At 36.9% G+C, this 12131-nt stretch overlaps 1 protein-coding gene across 2 annotated transcripts in view; it reads left to right on the top strand.

Moving 5' to 3' along the window:
• The window catches only part of FRAS1 (Fraser extracellular matrix complex subunit 1), a 423789-nt gene that overhangs the window by 281158 nt on the left and 130500 nt on the right, over window positions 1-12131 (top strand). For both annotated transcript variants that reach the window (XM_019720206.2, XM_074324419.1), the window contains 2 exons: window positions 1014-1098; window positions 3565-3891. In XM_019720206.2, the coding sequence (XP_019575765.2) occupies window positions 1014-1098; window positions 3565-3891 (412 nt within the window). The remainder of the gene's footprint in view (window positions 1-1013; window positions 1099-3564; window positions 3892-12131) is intronic.

The following is a 12131-nucleotide window of genomic DNA, read 5'->3' as shown; positions in this document are numbered from 1 at the left end:
AAATTCAAAATCTCTCATAATGCATTAATCACATATCTTACCAGCCCACAGTGAGGTTTGGCTTTGAAGGGGGGCAACTCCTACCTTCCCCTCCAATAATCTCTGAAGCTGCTGGTAAAACCCACAGCAAACAGTGAACCTTGTTTTGTTTTCTTAATTAGGATTCTTTGGTTGTAAGGAGTAGAAGTTCACTCAAACTAGATTAAGCAAAGTAGTAAGGTTTGTAATAGCATTGCAATTACAGCTCAGATCTCGAAGATGTCAAGGGAAACTGGGCTCCTGGGCAAGCCTGGAAGCTAGAATCAGGAATGGGAGGGAAGCGGACTCAACTCTTACCTCTGTGTCTCAGCTCATAGTTTCCTTGATCTCTCTCCTGCAGACCCACTTGATCCATGTTCCAATCAACACTGTGGTTTCTCCTTAGTCAAGTGGGGACTCTCAGGGCAGTTCCAAATTTCCAGGGAATAATCAGCCTTCCCTACTCCAGTCTACATCAAATGTTGTATGTGTGTGGCCAGAAGGGGATGGATAAATAGTCATGTAATAAAAACATTGTAAACATTGTTATTGGGGGCCTGTTCCTGTGAATTGGCCTGGTTTGGGGAGCGAGTTTGCAGGGAAGAGAGACTCACTGAGAACTAGTCAGAGACAGTGAAAGATTCCTTTTTATTCTTCAATTTTACCATTAGTATTGGTAAAATATATAACTAACTTGTCTTGGCCTGACAACTGATTTTCCACCTTTTATATATTCAACTTAGAAAACGGGAAAAAAGGTTTATGTAGTTGCTGTGTTTTAACGAAATCTAATAGTACACAGTAGTTTTACCTGCATCTCCTTATGTTTATCTTTATCTCGTCATTTTTATTTATGGTATGAATGTTATATTGCTGTGGTGGTTTGACCCAAATTCTTGCATGCATAACCTTAAAATATTTTTAATCCTTGTCTTTCTAAAGACTAATTTAATGATTATATTTTTCTCATTCCTCACTTGATGGACCTGTTTTAGGAAAGGTTACTTTTCCCTGAAAATTAGTGACCAGCAGTTCTTTTCTGAGCCACAGCTGATCAACATACAAGCATTTTCAACACAGGTAATAAAACTGTTATGCAATTAACAATTTTACATGCCTACCAATTCTCAAGCATAAATCAAGTTTACTTGTAGTTGTTGCAAAATGGTTGAGCTAAATTAATCTTGTCTCAGTTTCCCCATGGAATAGACTTTAGGACTTGAGGGCAATAACAACAGCAACAACAATTGCTAATACATCTATAGTACTCTTTGTCGTGTTTCTCATTTAATCCTCATGTCATCCCTTTGAGGTATTATTAACCCCAATTTACAGTGAGTTCTCTAAATCAGGTGTTCTTGTTGTTAAGACTTTCCTTATTCTTAGATAAATGAGTTTGTTTTGTCTAAATGTTTCTCTCTCATGGATATGAAATTATGTTGGCTCCTTTTAATTATCTTTTATATAGCTGGACTGCATTTTTTCATTTTGCAGTAATGAGTGGATATGATTAAGGATCTGTTTAAATGATGTGCCAGTGTGGTCACCAGCCACGCAGTGATCTGAGGAAATCATGATAGATTCTGTAAAACTCAGTGTGATGACTCTTCTGTTCTCATCAGTCATCTCTGTCAAGTTGTACTTATGTATCCAGAATTCATATAGTGGTAGAAGCTCTTAGTAATTGGGCTTGGGGGACTGAACAACTGAAATGTGCAAAGAGAGTAAGAAGATAGATATATTCTTAAGCTATGAACATCAAGAGAGTGGGATATCATCATGGGGAACCAAAGCTACCAAAATATCCAGAACTCAGTAGTGTATTAGTCATGATTCAAGGAAGGACATGAAATCGTTGTTTTTAAGCTGATATTTTTATATCTTTGGTCCAAAAATAAAAAGACCGTGGACTGTGGATAATATAGATTTGAACTAGAAGTGGCTGCCAAATGGTATTAACAGCCCAGCTCAACTCTTCTTGATAGCATTCTCACTTTAGGGTTGACTGAAGTTGAGAAATGATTAGAAATTGATCCTAAGTTAATTTGATCTCAGGGTATGAATTTTGTTTTAATTAAAGCTAAAATATGTGACCTCTGTAAATATGGGCCAGAGAGCCACATCAAGTCTCAGGACTGACTGGCTTAGAATTTTTTCAGTACCTAAGGTCAGAAGTTCTGTTTTGTTCTTTTTGTTTGTGAAATACAGTTAATCTAAATAGGTGAATAAATGGCCTCATGTACGTATTAGCAAGCAGCTTTCTCACTGAGATGGTGACTTCCCATGATTGTCTGATTTTTGTTTGTGTGTTTTTCCAGAATCAAGTGAGATAGCAAGGGCACATTTTAATTTTATTTATTTATATGAGAAGCTTTTATCATTTTAACTTTTCAAAAATGGAATTTTAGGAATGAATTTTAATTTATTTTTGTTCATTTACATTTCCATGATATTTCAACATGGTCTTGAGCCTTCCTGAGATTTTCTCATGAAAGTTAATTTGATCTTTTCCATTTATAGATTTTGACATCACCTTTGACCTCTCCTCTTTAGAATCTGGGAGGCCATTCATTCCCATGTATAAAACCACAGCTTTTGAATTTTCACTCAGTAATTCTGAGGTGCTATCATCCAGTTTCCTATTATATGATTATTATAATGATGCATTAATTAGACATTACTTTAATAGATATTGAAATTTCCAGGAGACCACGAGGGGTGGTTTTAAACAACAACAACAACAACAACAAAAACCATTTGGATTAAAGAAAGCTATATGCTGAGAAAAATCCTAGATGGTTCAACTTCAAAAGAAATAAAAAACTAAAATAATGGTTTTTTTGGCTTCTGGCCTTGGTGTTTTGTTTTGGGGGGGAAAGAGTGAGTTTTTTTTCTATTTGGTTCATTAACTTTTATTTTTATGAGAGAACATTTTATCTGCTTATTCAAGTTGGTGAGAGGAAAGTTACTGAGACCATGATCTTGTCTAGCTTTATAATCTGAGTTGGAATGGGCTCTTCAAAATATGGATGAGACAGCTTGAAGAAAATTACTAAGAGGGACCAGAAACAGCATGAATTCAGAATAGCCTAGAGTGAAATGCTCAACTCCCAACACAAGTGCCAAAATTCCATACCTCTTAGTAGTCTCTCTTGCATGCACACAACTGACCTGGTTGCCTGACACTGAGCTGATCTCAGTTACAATGCAGAGGATGTGGTGTGAATCAAGACAGCAGAGACGTCAAAGATTCTGAAGCAAGCAGCTCTTTTCAATTGCCTCTGATGAATACTGTGGTCTTGAAGTGACTTGAGAAACCTCTAGAACCAGAAGTGTGAAGTAATCTCATTTGTTGTGATTATTATGACTGACCATACCTTTGACAAATACTTTGAATATGCAACAGTTTGGCACTTTCCTAGAACATCTAGAATTCTGTAAAAAGCGTCAAAATGTCAATCAGGTTGTACACCATTGGTATCTAACCCACTGGATTGCCTTCTCTTTTCCTGCTAAATGGCTTCTCTTCTTCCCTTTTTTCCACAGGCCCCGTATGTGCTGAGAAATGAGGCCCTCCATATTAGCAGAGGAAAGAGGGGAACCATCACCACCCAGCTGCTTGATATCCGAGATGATGACAACCCACAGGATGTGGTAGTTGAAGTGCTCGATCCTCCACGTCATGGCCAACTGCTCCAAACGCTTCAGTCCCCTGTGACCCCTGTCTATCAATTCCGGCTAGATGAACTCTCCAGGGGCCTTCTCCTCTATGCTCATGATGGCTCGGATAGCGTTTCCGATGTTGCAGTCTTGCAGGCCAATGATGGACACTCCTTCCAAAATATACTGTTCCACGTGAAGACCGTGCCCAAGGTACATGTCATTCCCAGAGCTACCGTTTCCTTGTCCTGGAAGTGAAGTTTTGTTGATGTTGTTATTTTGCAATATTCATAAAGTTAAAATATGGGTAGTTATTTATTTATTCAAATACTTATTAGGGACCTATTATGGCGATACTTAAGACTTTCAAAGATTAAGAGAGCACAGTACCTAATCTCAGGGGGCAGTATATATTTTGTTAGGAGCACCCTTGACCTGAAAGACTGAGCCCCATGTTCTCTACAAAAGGGAAGCTTTTGTATTTTCATGTTGACTTGCTGCTATAAAAATGCCTCATTGTCCACTGAGCCTTTTATCTCCTGCCTGAGTATGATCGTAAGAATCAAGTGCAATGGGGTGGCTGGTTAGCTTAGTTGGTTAGAGTGTGGTGCTTGTAGCACCAAGGCTGCCGGTTTTATCCCCTCGTGGGCCACTGTGAACTGCACCTTGCTTAAAAAACAAAAAACAAACAAAAACAACTTAGGAGTTTGGGGAATATTTTCTCAATCCATTGAGATTTTGCTTGCTGGCAATTGTCGTTAGTTGGGCTCAAATAAATTCTTGCATGTTTTCTCTTAAAAAACAAAAAAAGAATCAAGTGCACCCCTGTTCTTGTCTGCTCTTCTAAAACAGCTCATGCAATGTATGAAATGCATGGTCCAGTTATCATAATGAATCGAAAAAGAATGAGTTCAGACATTCTGTTATCCCAACCGAAGTAGGATGAGTGAACTCTTTCTGTTAGTATTCGCAGGAATCCTTGATCTAGGGTGTAGGAGTTCATTAAGACTGGGTTTCTCAGCCTGAGTCATTCCCATGACACCTCCATATGTGTTTGCCGTCTCCACAAGCACCTGTCCTATTATTTACTTAATAGCTTCCTTTGAATCAACTTACTACTTTATGATGGCCTCATCCTAATAAATAATGCTTGTGACATCATGGACTTAAATGTAGAATTATATTTTTTTCTAAAATACTAAAATTAATGCATAACCATTTTATAGAATTTCGTCCATGTGCTACATAAAATATTCTTGGATACTATTAATGGGATGGCTATCACATTTTGGCATATACTGGGCTAACCCATGCTAGAGCAAAGAGAGCAATTGAAAGATATTTTCAGAACCATTAATTACTTGATGATATTTCACTACAAGTTCTTCTCTTATAGCAAATTTGGCTCTTTCCTTAACAACTCAAAAGAAATAAATTTTTTACTGGTCTCTTGATCCATGTTGCTAAATTGCTTTCCAAAAGAAATCACGTCATTATAAATAAAATGTCAATATGATTTTATTGTTACTATAGTTCTATTAGTATTTTAGACAGCCTCAATTCATCTCTCTTTATTAGTGTTTATATCAACTTATATCTATAGCTAAAGTCTGTTTTAGATATCACCAACTCTCCCAAACCCCTATCTTTCAAATCACGAGCTCTTTTTCTGATTCAGTGATTCATGATTTTATGATTCATCAAATTGTGTCAAATCCATGGGAGACTGTTCCTGATATGTTTTTTGGTAGATCAATAAAGTTAATGCTTTTTTAAACTTAAAAAAAAAAAAAAAAATTTGGCTCTTTCCCATAGTGGTAGACTGGGAGACTTATAATTTGGGGGAAATTTTCATTCTAAATATCAGTACCTAATGAGGTATCATTAATAATTAGCTAGAGAAATGGGTTTGCTGAGGACAGGTTAGAAATCATTTGTCACTTTCTCACCAATGATCACTCAAAATTTGTGATCGATCCTTGTGAAGGTGAGCAGCTGAATCTAAGATGGTCTGTAGCTAGTTTCTCAGGCTCTCATCTTATTATTTTCAGCTGCTGAAAACAGTGATGGTGAGATAGATGGGAGTAGTAAGTGAAGGCTGATTATGAGACAGAGTTGGCAGATAGCCACCTTGTAGCTAATCCTAATTATCACCCTCTTGCAATCGCCCTGGGAAATGAAGTTTAATTCTGAAAAGATGAAGTCTAGACAGACACAGAAAGTTTTCTTTTCTTCCTTCTTGGTTTCTTTCCAAAGATTGTTACAGGACTTCAGTGCAACCCTAGCAGCCACCTTTCCTATCATGGTTTCAATCTGCATGTTTGGAGCACTGCTCAGTGTATTGTGTGGTATGACCCAAGGTTGAAGGGTATTTCTAGGATTTTAGCTGCTTTCACTACCAAAACAAAACAAAGAAAAATAGAATTTTGATTTATAAGGCATACGCACAAAACTTGAAAATCCTTGTGGTACTCATAACTTGGCAGTCATGTTGCTATTTACAGTGTCTGTCCCTCCCTCCTTTCCTTTGCCAGCCCTCCATCCCCTGTGCTGTGCTTACCTGTCCATCAGGTAACTAATGGCTTCTAAGCCAATGAATTGGGATAATGAAACCAGGGACTAGAGCCCCGACATCCATCTGAATGTAGTACTAATAAATTTGACATTGTAATACTGATACTATTTTATAAATATATACTACACTTTTTAAGAAATTCAAAGTACTTTTCCTTATACCTGTTCTACTGATCTTTACAATATCTTAGCAAAGAAGGTTAGAATCGAGGCTATATGACCTCATTTCTTCTAAAGGAAATTCTACTATGGATAGAAAGTGCTTTTGTTTGTTTTGTTTTTAACCTTTATTGAGCACTAATGCTTGATGTGAATTCCATTTTATCTTCATAATCATTCTAGAATGTTTGTACAGTTATCATCTCTAATTTTCCAAAAGAGGGAATTTTAAAAAAAAAAAAAAAAAAAAAAAGAGTCTTAAAAACATTTAAAAAGGTTTAAAAACATTTATTTTTCATAAAGGTATTTAGTGCTGGAGCTGTGATTTCAACTCAAGTGTGTGCATTCTGGTTCCTCACACTTAACCACATGGCTCTTTTTGTTCTAGCCCATATTTTTCAATGTTTTGGTCATATATATTCTTACCTCCTTCATGGACAGAATAGACAGAGTAATTTAGTCATTTTCCCTATGTCTTGTCTAAGCAGTGTGGGCCCGAAACCTCCTGGAATCTTCCTTCTGGACTCATCTTGTTACAAGTGGAACTATTTATAATCATTAAGTCTCCTGGAACCTAAGAAGAAAAAATTGCCTCAACTGTTAATGGCTTCCCATAGATGTATAGTCAGACATGATTGATTTTGCTTTGACAGCTATTTCTGAAGATGGGCATCCAAGACCTTACCCTGAGGCTACCTGTGTGCTAAATTTTGAATGAGGCTAATTACTGGCTGACGTCTAGCTGGTGGCTTAAATGGAAGGGCCAAATGGGTTAGGTCTAATTCCTAGTGAATGGATGTACAAATTAATCTCAATGTTGTTCAACAGAAAATTTAACCCGGTAAGAGAGATGGACAGGAGGGAGGAATAAGAAAGGAAGCTTTCCGAGAGCAGGAACTGTTTCAGTCTTACTCTGTAGAGCCAGGCACCTCAGAGTATCTCTACTGGTGTTAGCCTGGCCCATCTGGGACTGAGGGTAGGTGTTGTTAATTCCACTCTTGCTTTTCAAGTTCCATATCACTTCCCCCAAACTTATGTTTTTATCCTTGGCCTGGCAGGGCGTAAATTTGACTGCTACCCCCCAGGCTTATACTGAGTCACCAAAGAGAAAATAGACCCAGGATTGATGTTGAAACATATTCTGTTAGGAGGAGGAGGCAAAAGAAATAAAAAAGATTAAAAGGTAATAAAAGAATGCTCTGCTGAACACGCTTTCATTAATTGGGTGGATTACCAAACCGAAGCCTCCTAGAAATATGATTCTAAAGCAGTTTGGCGTTTAATAAGGACCAAGCTTATTGGTGGATTTCTCACCACTGCTGAGCTTTCAAGGAATCACCTTCTTTTTCAATAATTAAGGCGTCTCTGGAAATCATGCCTGGCAACAAATCTGATGATCTTTCTGACCTCATTTGTTGTTGTTTGAGCAGTTTTCTGCAACTGGGTAATGCTTTGATGTTAAAAGCCCCCAAGTGTCATGCTGTGAACTGGATGGAAAATTCTATTGCTGAAAGTCCTCTCTGGCTGTTCGACCTTGTAAGGCCTGTGGGCAGCTAAAAGCCCTATTATGCCCTCAATTTTTTTAAAAAGCTATTCTCCCATTGGTTATCTTGCAGAGACACAGTTTGATAATAAGAATGTTTGTGAGAATTATAAATATCAATGGCAAAAAAAAATTGTTTATTTTTCTGAATAAGAATCTATCTAGTAAATAAATCTTCACTACGTGTTGGGATTTCACCTTTTTGGGCTTGCTTAAGTTGTTCAGTTTAGTGTCTTGTAAGATGCATCGCTCAGCATATACACTCAAAAAATCTTTATTGATTATAAAAAAGTATTTGTTTGTTTATTTATTTATTTATAAAGCAGTTGAATTCTACATGGAGAGAAGTTTCTATATTCTTGACCTGAAGGAACAAGGTTTCTTTTTAGACACATTGACAAACACAAAAACAGTCCAATTGTCTTTCTATCATTCTTCATCCTGGTAAATAGCATTCAAGTTTCACCTTACATGTGTTGCCCCAGGTGATCCTTCCCTAAAATCTGCAATGTTCTACAAGATTACAATTTAAAAGCTATGATATAAATGAACCTTTGCAAAATAAGGTGTATTACAAAATAAATAAAATGTTAGGGTTGACATTGACATAGACTATATCAAATTATAATCATTTTCTATTTAAGTTTTACATTTTTTTATCTTGAATACTTTAGCCTGGGGTTGGGATATACTATCATTTGAGCTCATCATTTGTGTCCCAAACTTTAATTTGGCGGTGGGGAAGTTTTCATTTTGTTTGTAGGTTTTTTTACTCCAAATTATAGAGACATGGGCTCTTACTTCTGCTTTACAACATTAATATTTTTATTTGTAATACACTATACAATGGGTAAAGTTTTTTTTACAAACATTTCTGTATGTCTATTAGTCTATGAAATGAATTAGAAGAGCTATTTAATTTAAAGCACTGTTTTAATTATGCCCCCATAATCCTTTATTGGGATTTCATTGCCTTGTAATATAGTACCCTGAAGGATATATAAAACATCACTATGCAGAAGATTAGTTAACTGATATTATGGCTAATTTCTTGAGTTTACAGGGATATATGCACCATTGTGCAGAAGAAGAAGAAAAAAAAAAAGCTACAAGGAGATAAAGACATTGCAAAATGGGGAAATTAGGCTAAAATTTTTGGCTTTTTGGACACCTGAGCTGTAGAAAAGATGGTTTATACCTTTCTATCCATCTCTACTTAAATCTTCCCTGGACCCTCTCCTAAAGGAAAGCAACTGGAAAAAAAAAATCTTCATCATAATGAGTAGGAAGAATTATACTTCTTTTCCTTAGACAGTTGTATGTTTCTTCTTAAGTACTGTAAACAATAATTAAGAAACAGAGGCGAATGTATTATCCTGTAATAAACATAAATATTATAAAATGTCAGTCTGTGGAGTTTTTGGGAGAAGCGTTCTAGACCCATCACGATCTCTGTCCTGGGCCCTGCTTCTTACTCTTTAGCATGACTCCACATCTCATGAGGATCTTGTTATAATAAAATGCAAGTGGCAATGCATCAAATTAAAAAGCTGCACAGCAAAGGAAATAATCTGAAAAATGAAAACGCATCCTATGGAATGGGAGAAAAACATTTGAAACCATGTATTGAAACCATGTATCTGATAAGGGATTCGTATGTAAAATATAAAAGAAATTCAAACAACTCAATAGCAAAAACACAAATTGATTAAAAATGGGCTAGGGACTTGCATAGATATGTCTCAAAGGAAGACATACAAATGGCCAACAGGGACATAAAAAGGTGCTCAATATCACTAATCATCAGGGAAATATAAATTAAAACCACAATGAGATATCACCTCACACCTGTTAGAATGGCTATAATCAAAATGACAAAAGGTAACAAGTGTTGATAAGGGTGTAGAGAAAAGGAAACCTTTATACACTGTTGGTGAGAATATAAATTGGTACAGCCATTATGGAAAACGGTATGGAAGTTTCTCAAAAAATGAAAAATAGAACTACCGCGTAATCCAGCAATCCTACTTCTGGGTGTATAGCCAATTGAAATGAAATCAGTATCTTGAAGAGATATATGCACTCACAGGTTTACTGCAGCATTATTCACAATAGACAAGATATGGACACAACCTCAGTGTCCTTCAATGGATAAATGAATAAAGAAAACGTGGTTTTACATATACAATGGAATATTCTTCAGCCTTAAAAAAAGAAGAAAATCCTGCCATTTACGACAGTACGGATGAGCCTGAAGGAAATTTTGCTAAATAAAATAAACCAGACACAGAAGGACAAATACTGTATGATGTCCTTAAATTTGGAGTCTAAAAAAAGTTGAACTCATAAGAGCAGAGTAAAATGGTGGCTGCCAGGGCTGAGGTTGGGGGAGATGTTGGTCAAAGGGTGCAAAGGCTCAATTATAAGAGATGAATAAGGTCTGGAGAGCTAACATACATCATGGTGACCATATTTAATAATATTGTACACTTGAAATTTGCTGAGAGAGTTGATGGTAGTGTTTTCACCACACACACTCACACACACACACACACACACAACCATAACTATGTGAGGTGATGGATATTTTTATTAACTTAATTGTGGTAATTATTTCACAATGTACATGTATCAAAACATCGTGTGGTGCACATTAAATATACACAATTTTTATTGGTCAAGTATACTTCAACAAAGCTGGTGAGAAAAATAAAATGTAGATTCTAATTCAGAAGGTCTGTGTCTGAAGGTCTGGGGTGCGGGTCTGAGATTCTGAACTTTTAATAAGCTACTGGGTGTTGCTGGTCTCTGAATACTGACTTAGATGTACTGTCTCCTAAAAATGAACACTTACACAGGAATTACAGGGAATTGTGTTGTTCAAGGGTAGTCAAAATAGAAATGTAGTGAGAGAGACTTTCGGGGGTATGTGTTAGGGTCACAGTGCTTACTTACTTGGAATATGAAAACCACGTTGCCTTATCAGTCCAAGATTGTGGTTGTTGGTGTATGACCGACCTCTGTAGCCATAATCAGAGTTGACAAGGCTGCTGCTGTTAGAAAGATTTCTAGCAATTAAGACACCTGGGTCCAAGTGTATTATGTTGTGTAAAACTCTGCTGGAGTTAATAGGACCTTTTCCTCCCAAGAATTCTGGTAGATGACATGCCAAGCTCTTGGCGTGCTTTGATATTTTGGTAAATAATATACTACATCAGTTGTGAAAGGAGAAAACTCTGTGGGATTTTGCTGTTGAGCATTAATCACAATAGAAGGTGCCTTTGCTGCTGTTCTCCCGGGAGCTGTTTGACTCAGTTTCCTAGCGATTGTGGTAAAAATAGCTTTGACTGCCTCCTGAGAGGGGCAAATGTTCTCATGTCAAGTGACTGAAAGGAATATTTGTTGTCTTCTGTTCTGAATATTCCCTTCACAGGAGTGTCGTTTGCTCTTTTTTCTTTATTAGCATATTTGAAAGTAATAATAATTTAGAAAAACATCCCTTCTGAAATGCCCTATTTTAAAGTATCAGATTTACTGGTTTTTGAAGTATGAAAACAAACTGAAAACTGAACACAGGCAGCTTCACTAACCTCATACTGTGGCAAATATTAATTACGAGGCTTTGGAAGAGGTGTGCACCTCGCAAATTAGGAATGGCAGCGCTTTTCAATGACATTAGCTTTAGCAATTAAAGCGGTTGCCTTCTCAGGAGTGCTAAATAGGTGATTTCTTCCAGCCCGCTATTCCCAACTGTTGTTTCTAAGCCTTCACTTTCAATCAATCATCCAGGCCTGTCAGTTCGGCCTCTGTGGTGTTTCTGGAATGTGTTTCTAACTATTCATTCCCCCTGCAATTACTTCTCATCTTCTCTCACCTGAGCCATTACAAGCACTTGTTAAATAGTTTCTAACTCCAGATTCATCCCAGCTCTAGTCCCTTCCATCCCTTATTGCTGGACACTTTCTAAAACCCAGATCTGGTTATCCCATTTCCTTTCTGAACACTCATGTTGACTTTACAGTGCTTAGAAGATAAATTGAGGTTTTTAGCATAGCTTCTGCCTTCTACTAGCCAACCTTAAGAAAGTGTCACTCTTTATTCACCCACTCCCGTGGCTCCCTCATCTTCACTTGTACAGACACTTGGATAGTTTCTGAGGCACACAGTGCATTGTCTC

The sequence above is a fragment of the Rhinolophus sinicus genome, linkage group LG02 (genome assembly GCF_036562045.2).
Source record: "Rhinolophus sinicus isolate RSC01 linkage group LG02, ASM3656204v1, whole genome shotgun sequence".
Taxonomy (NCBI): Eukaryota; Metazoa; Chordata; class Mammalia; order Chiroptera; family Rhinolophidae; genus Rhinolophus; species Rhinolophus sinicus.
The sequence above is the reverse complement of the archived record's forward strand: the minus strand, read 5'-3'. Positions and strand labels throughout refer to the sequence as shown.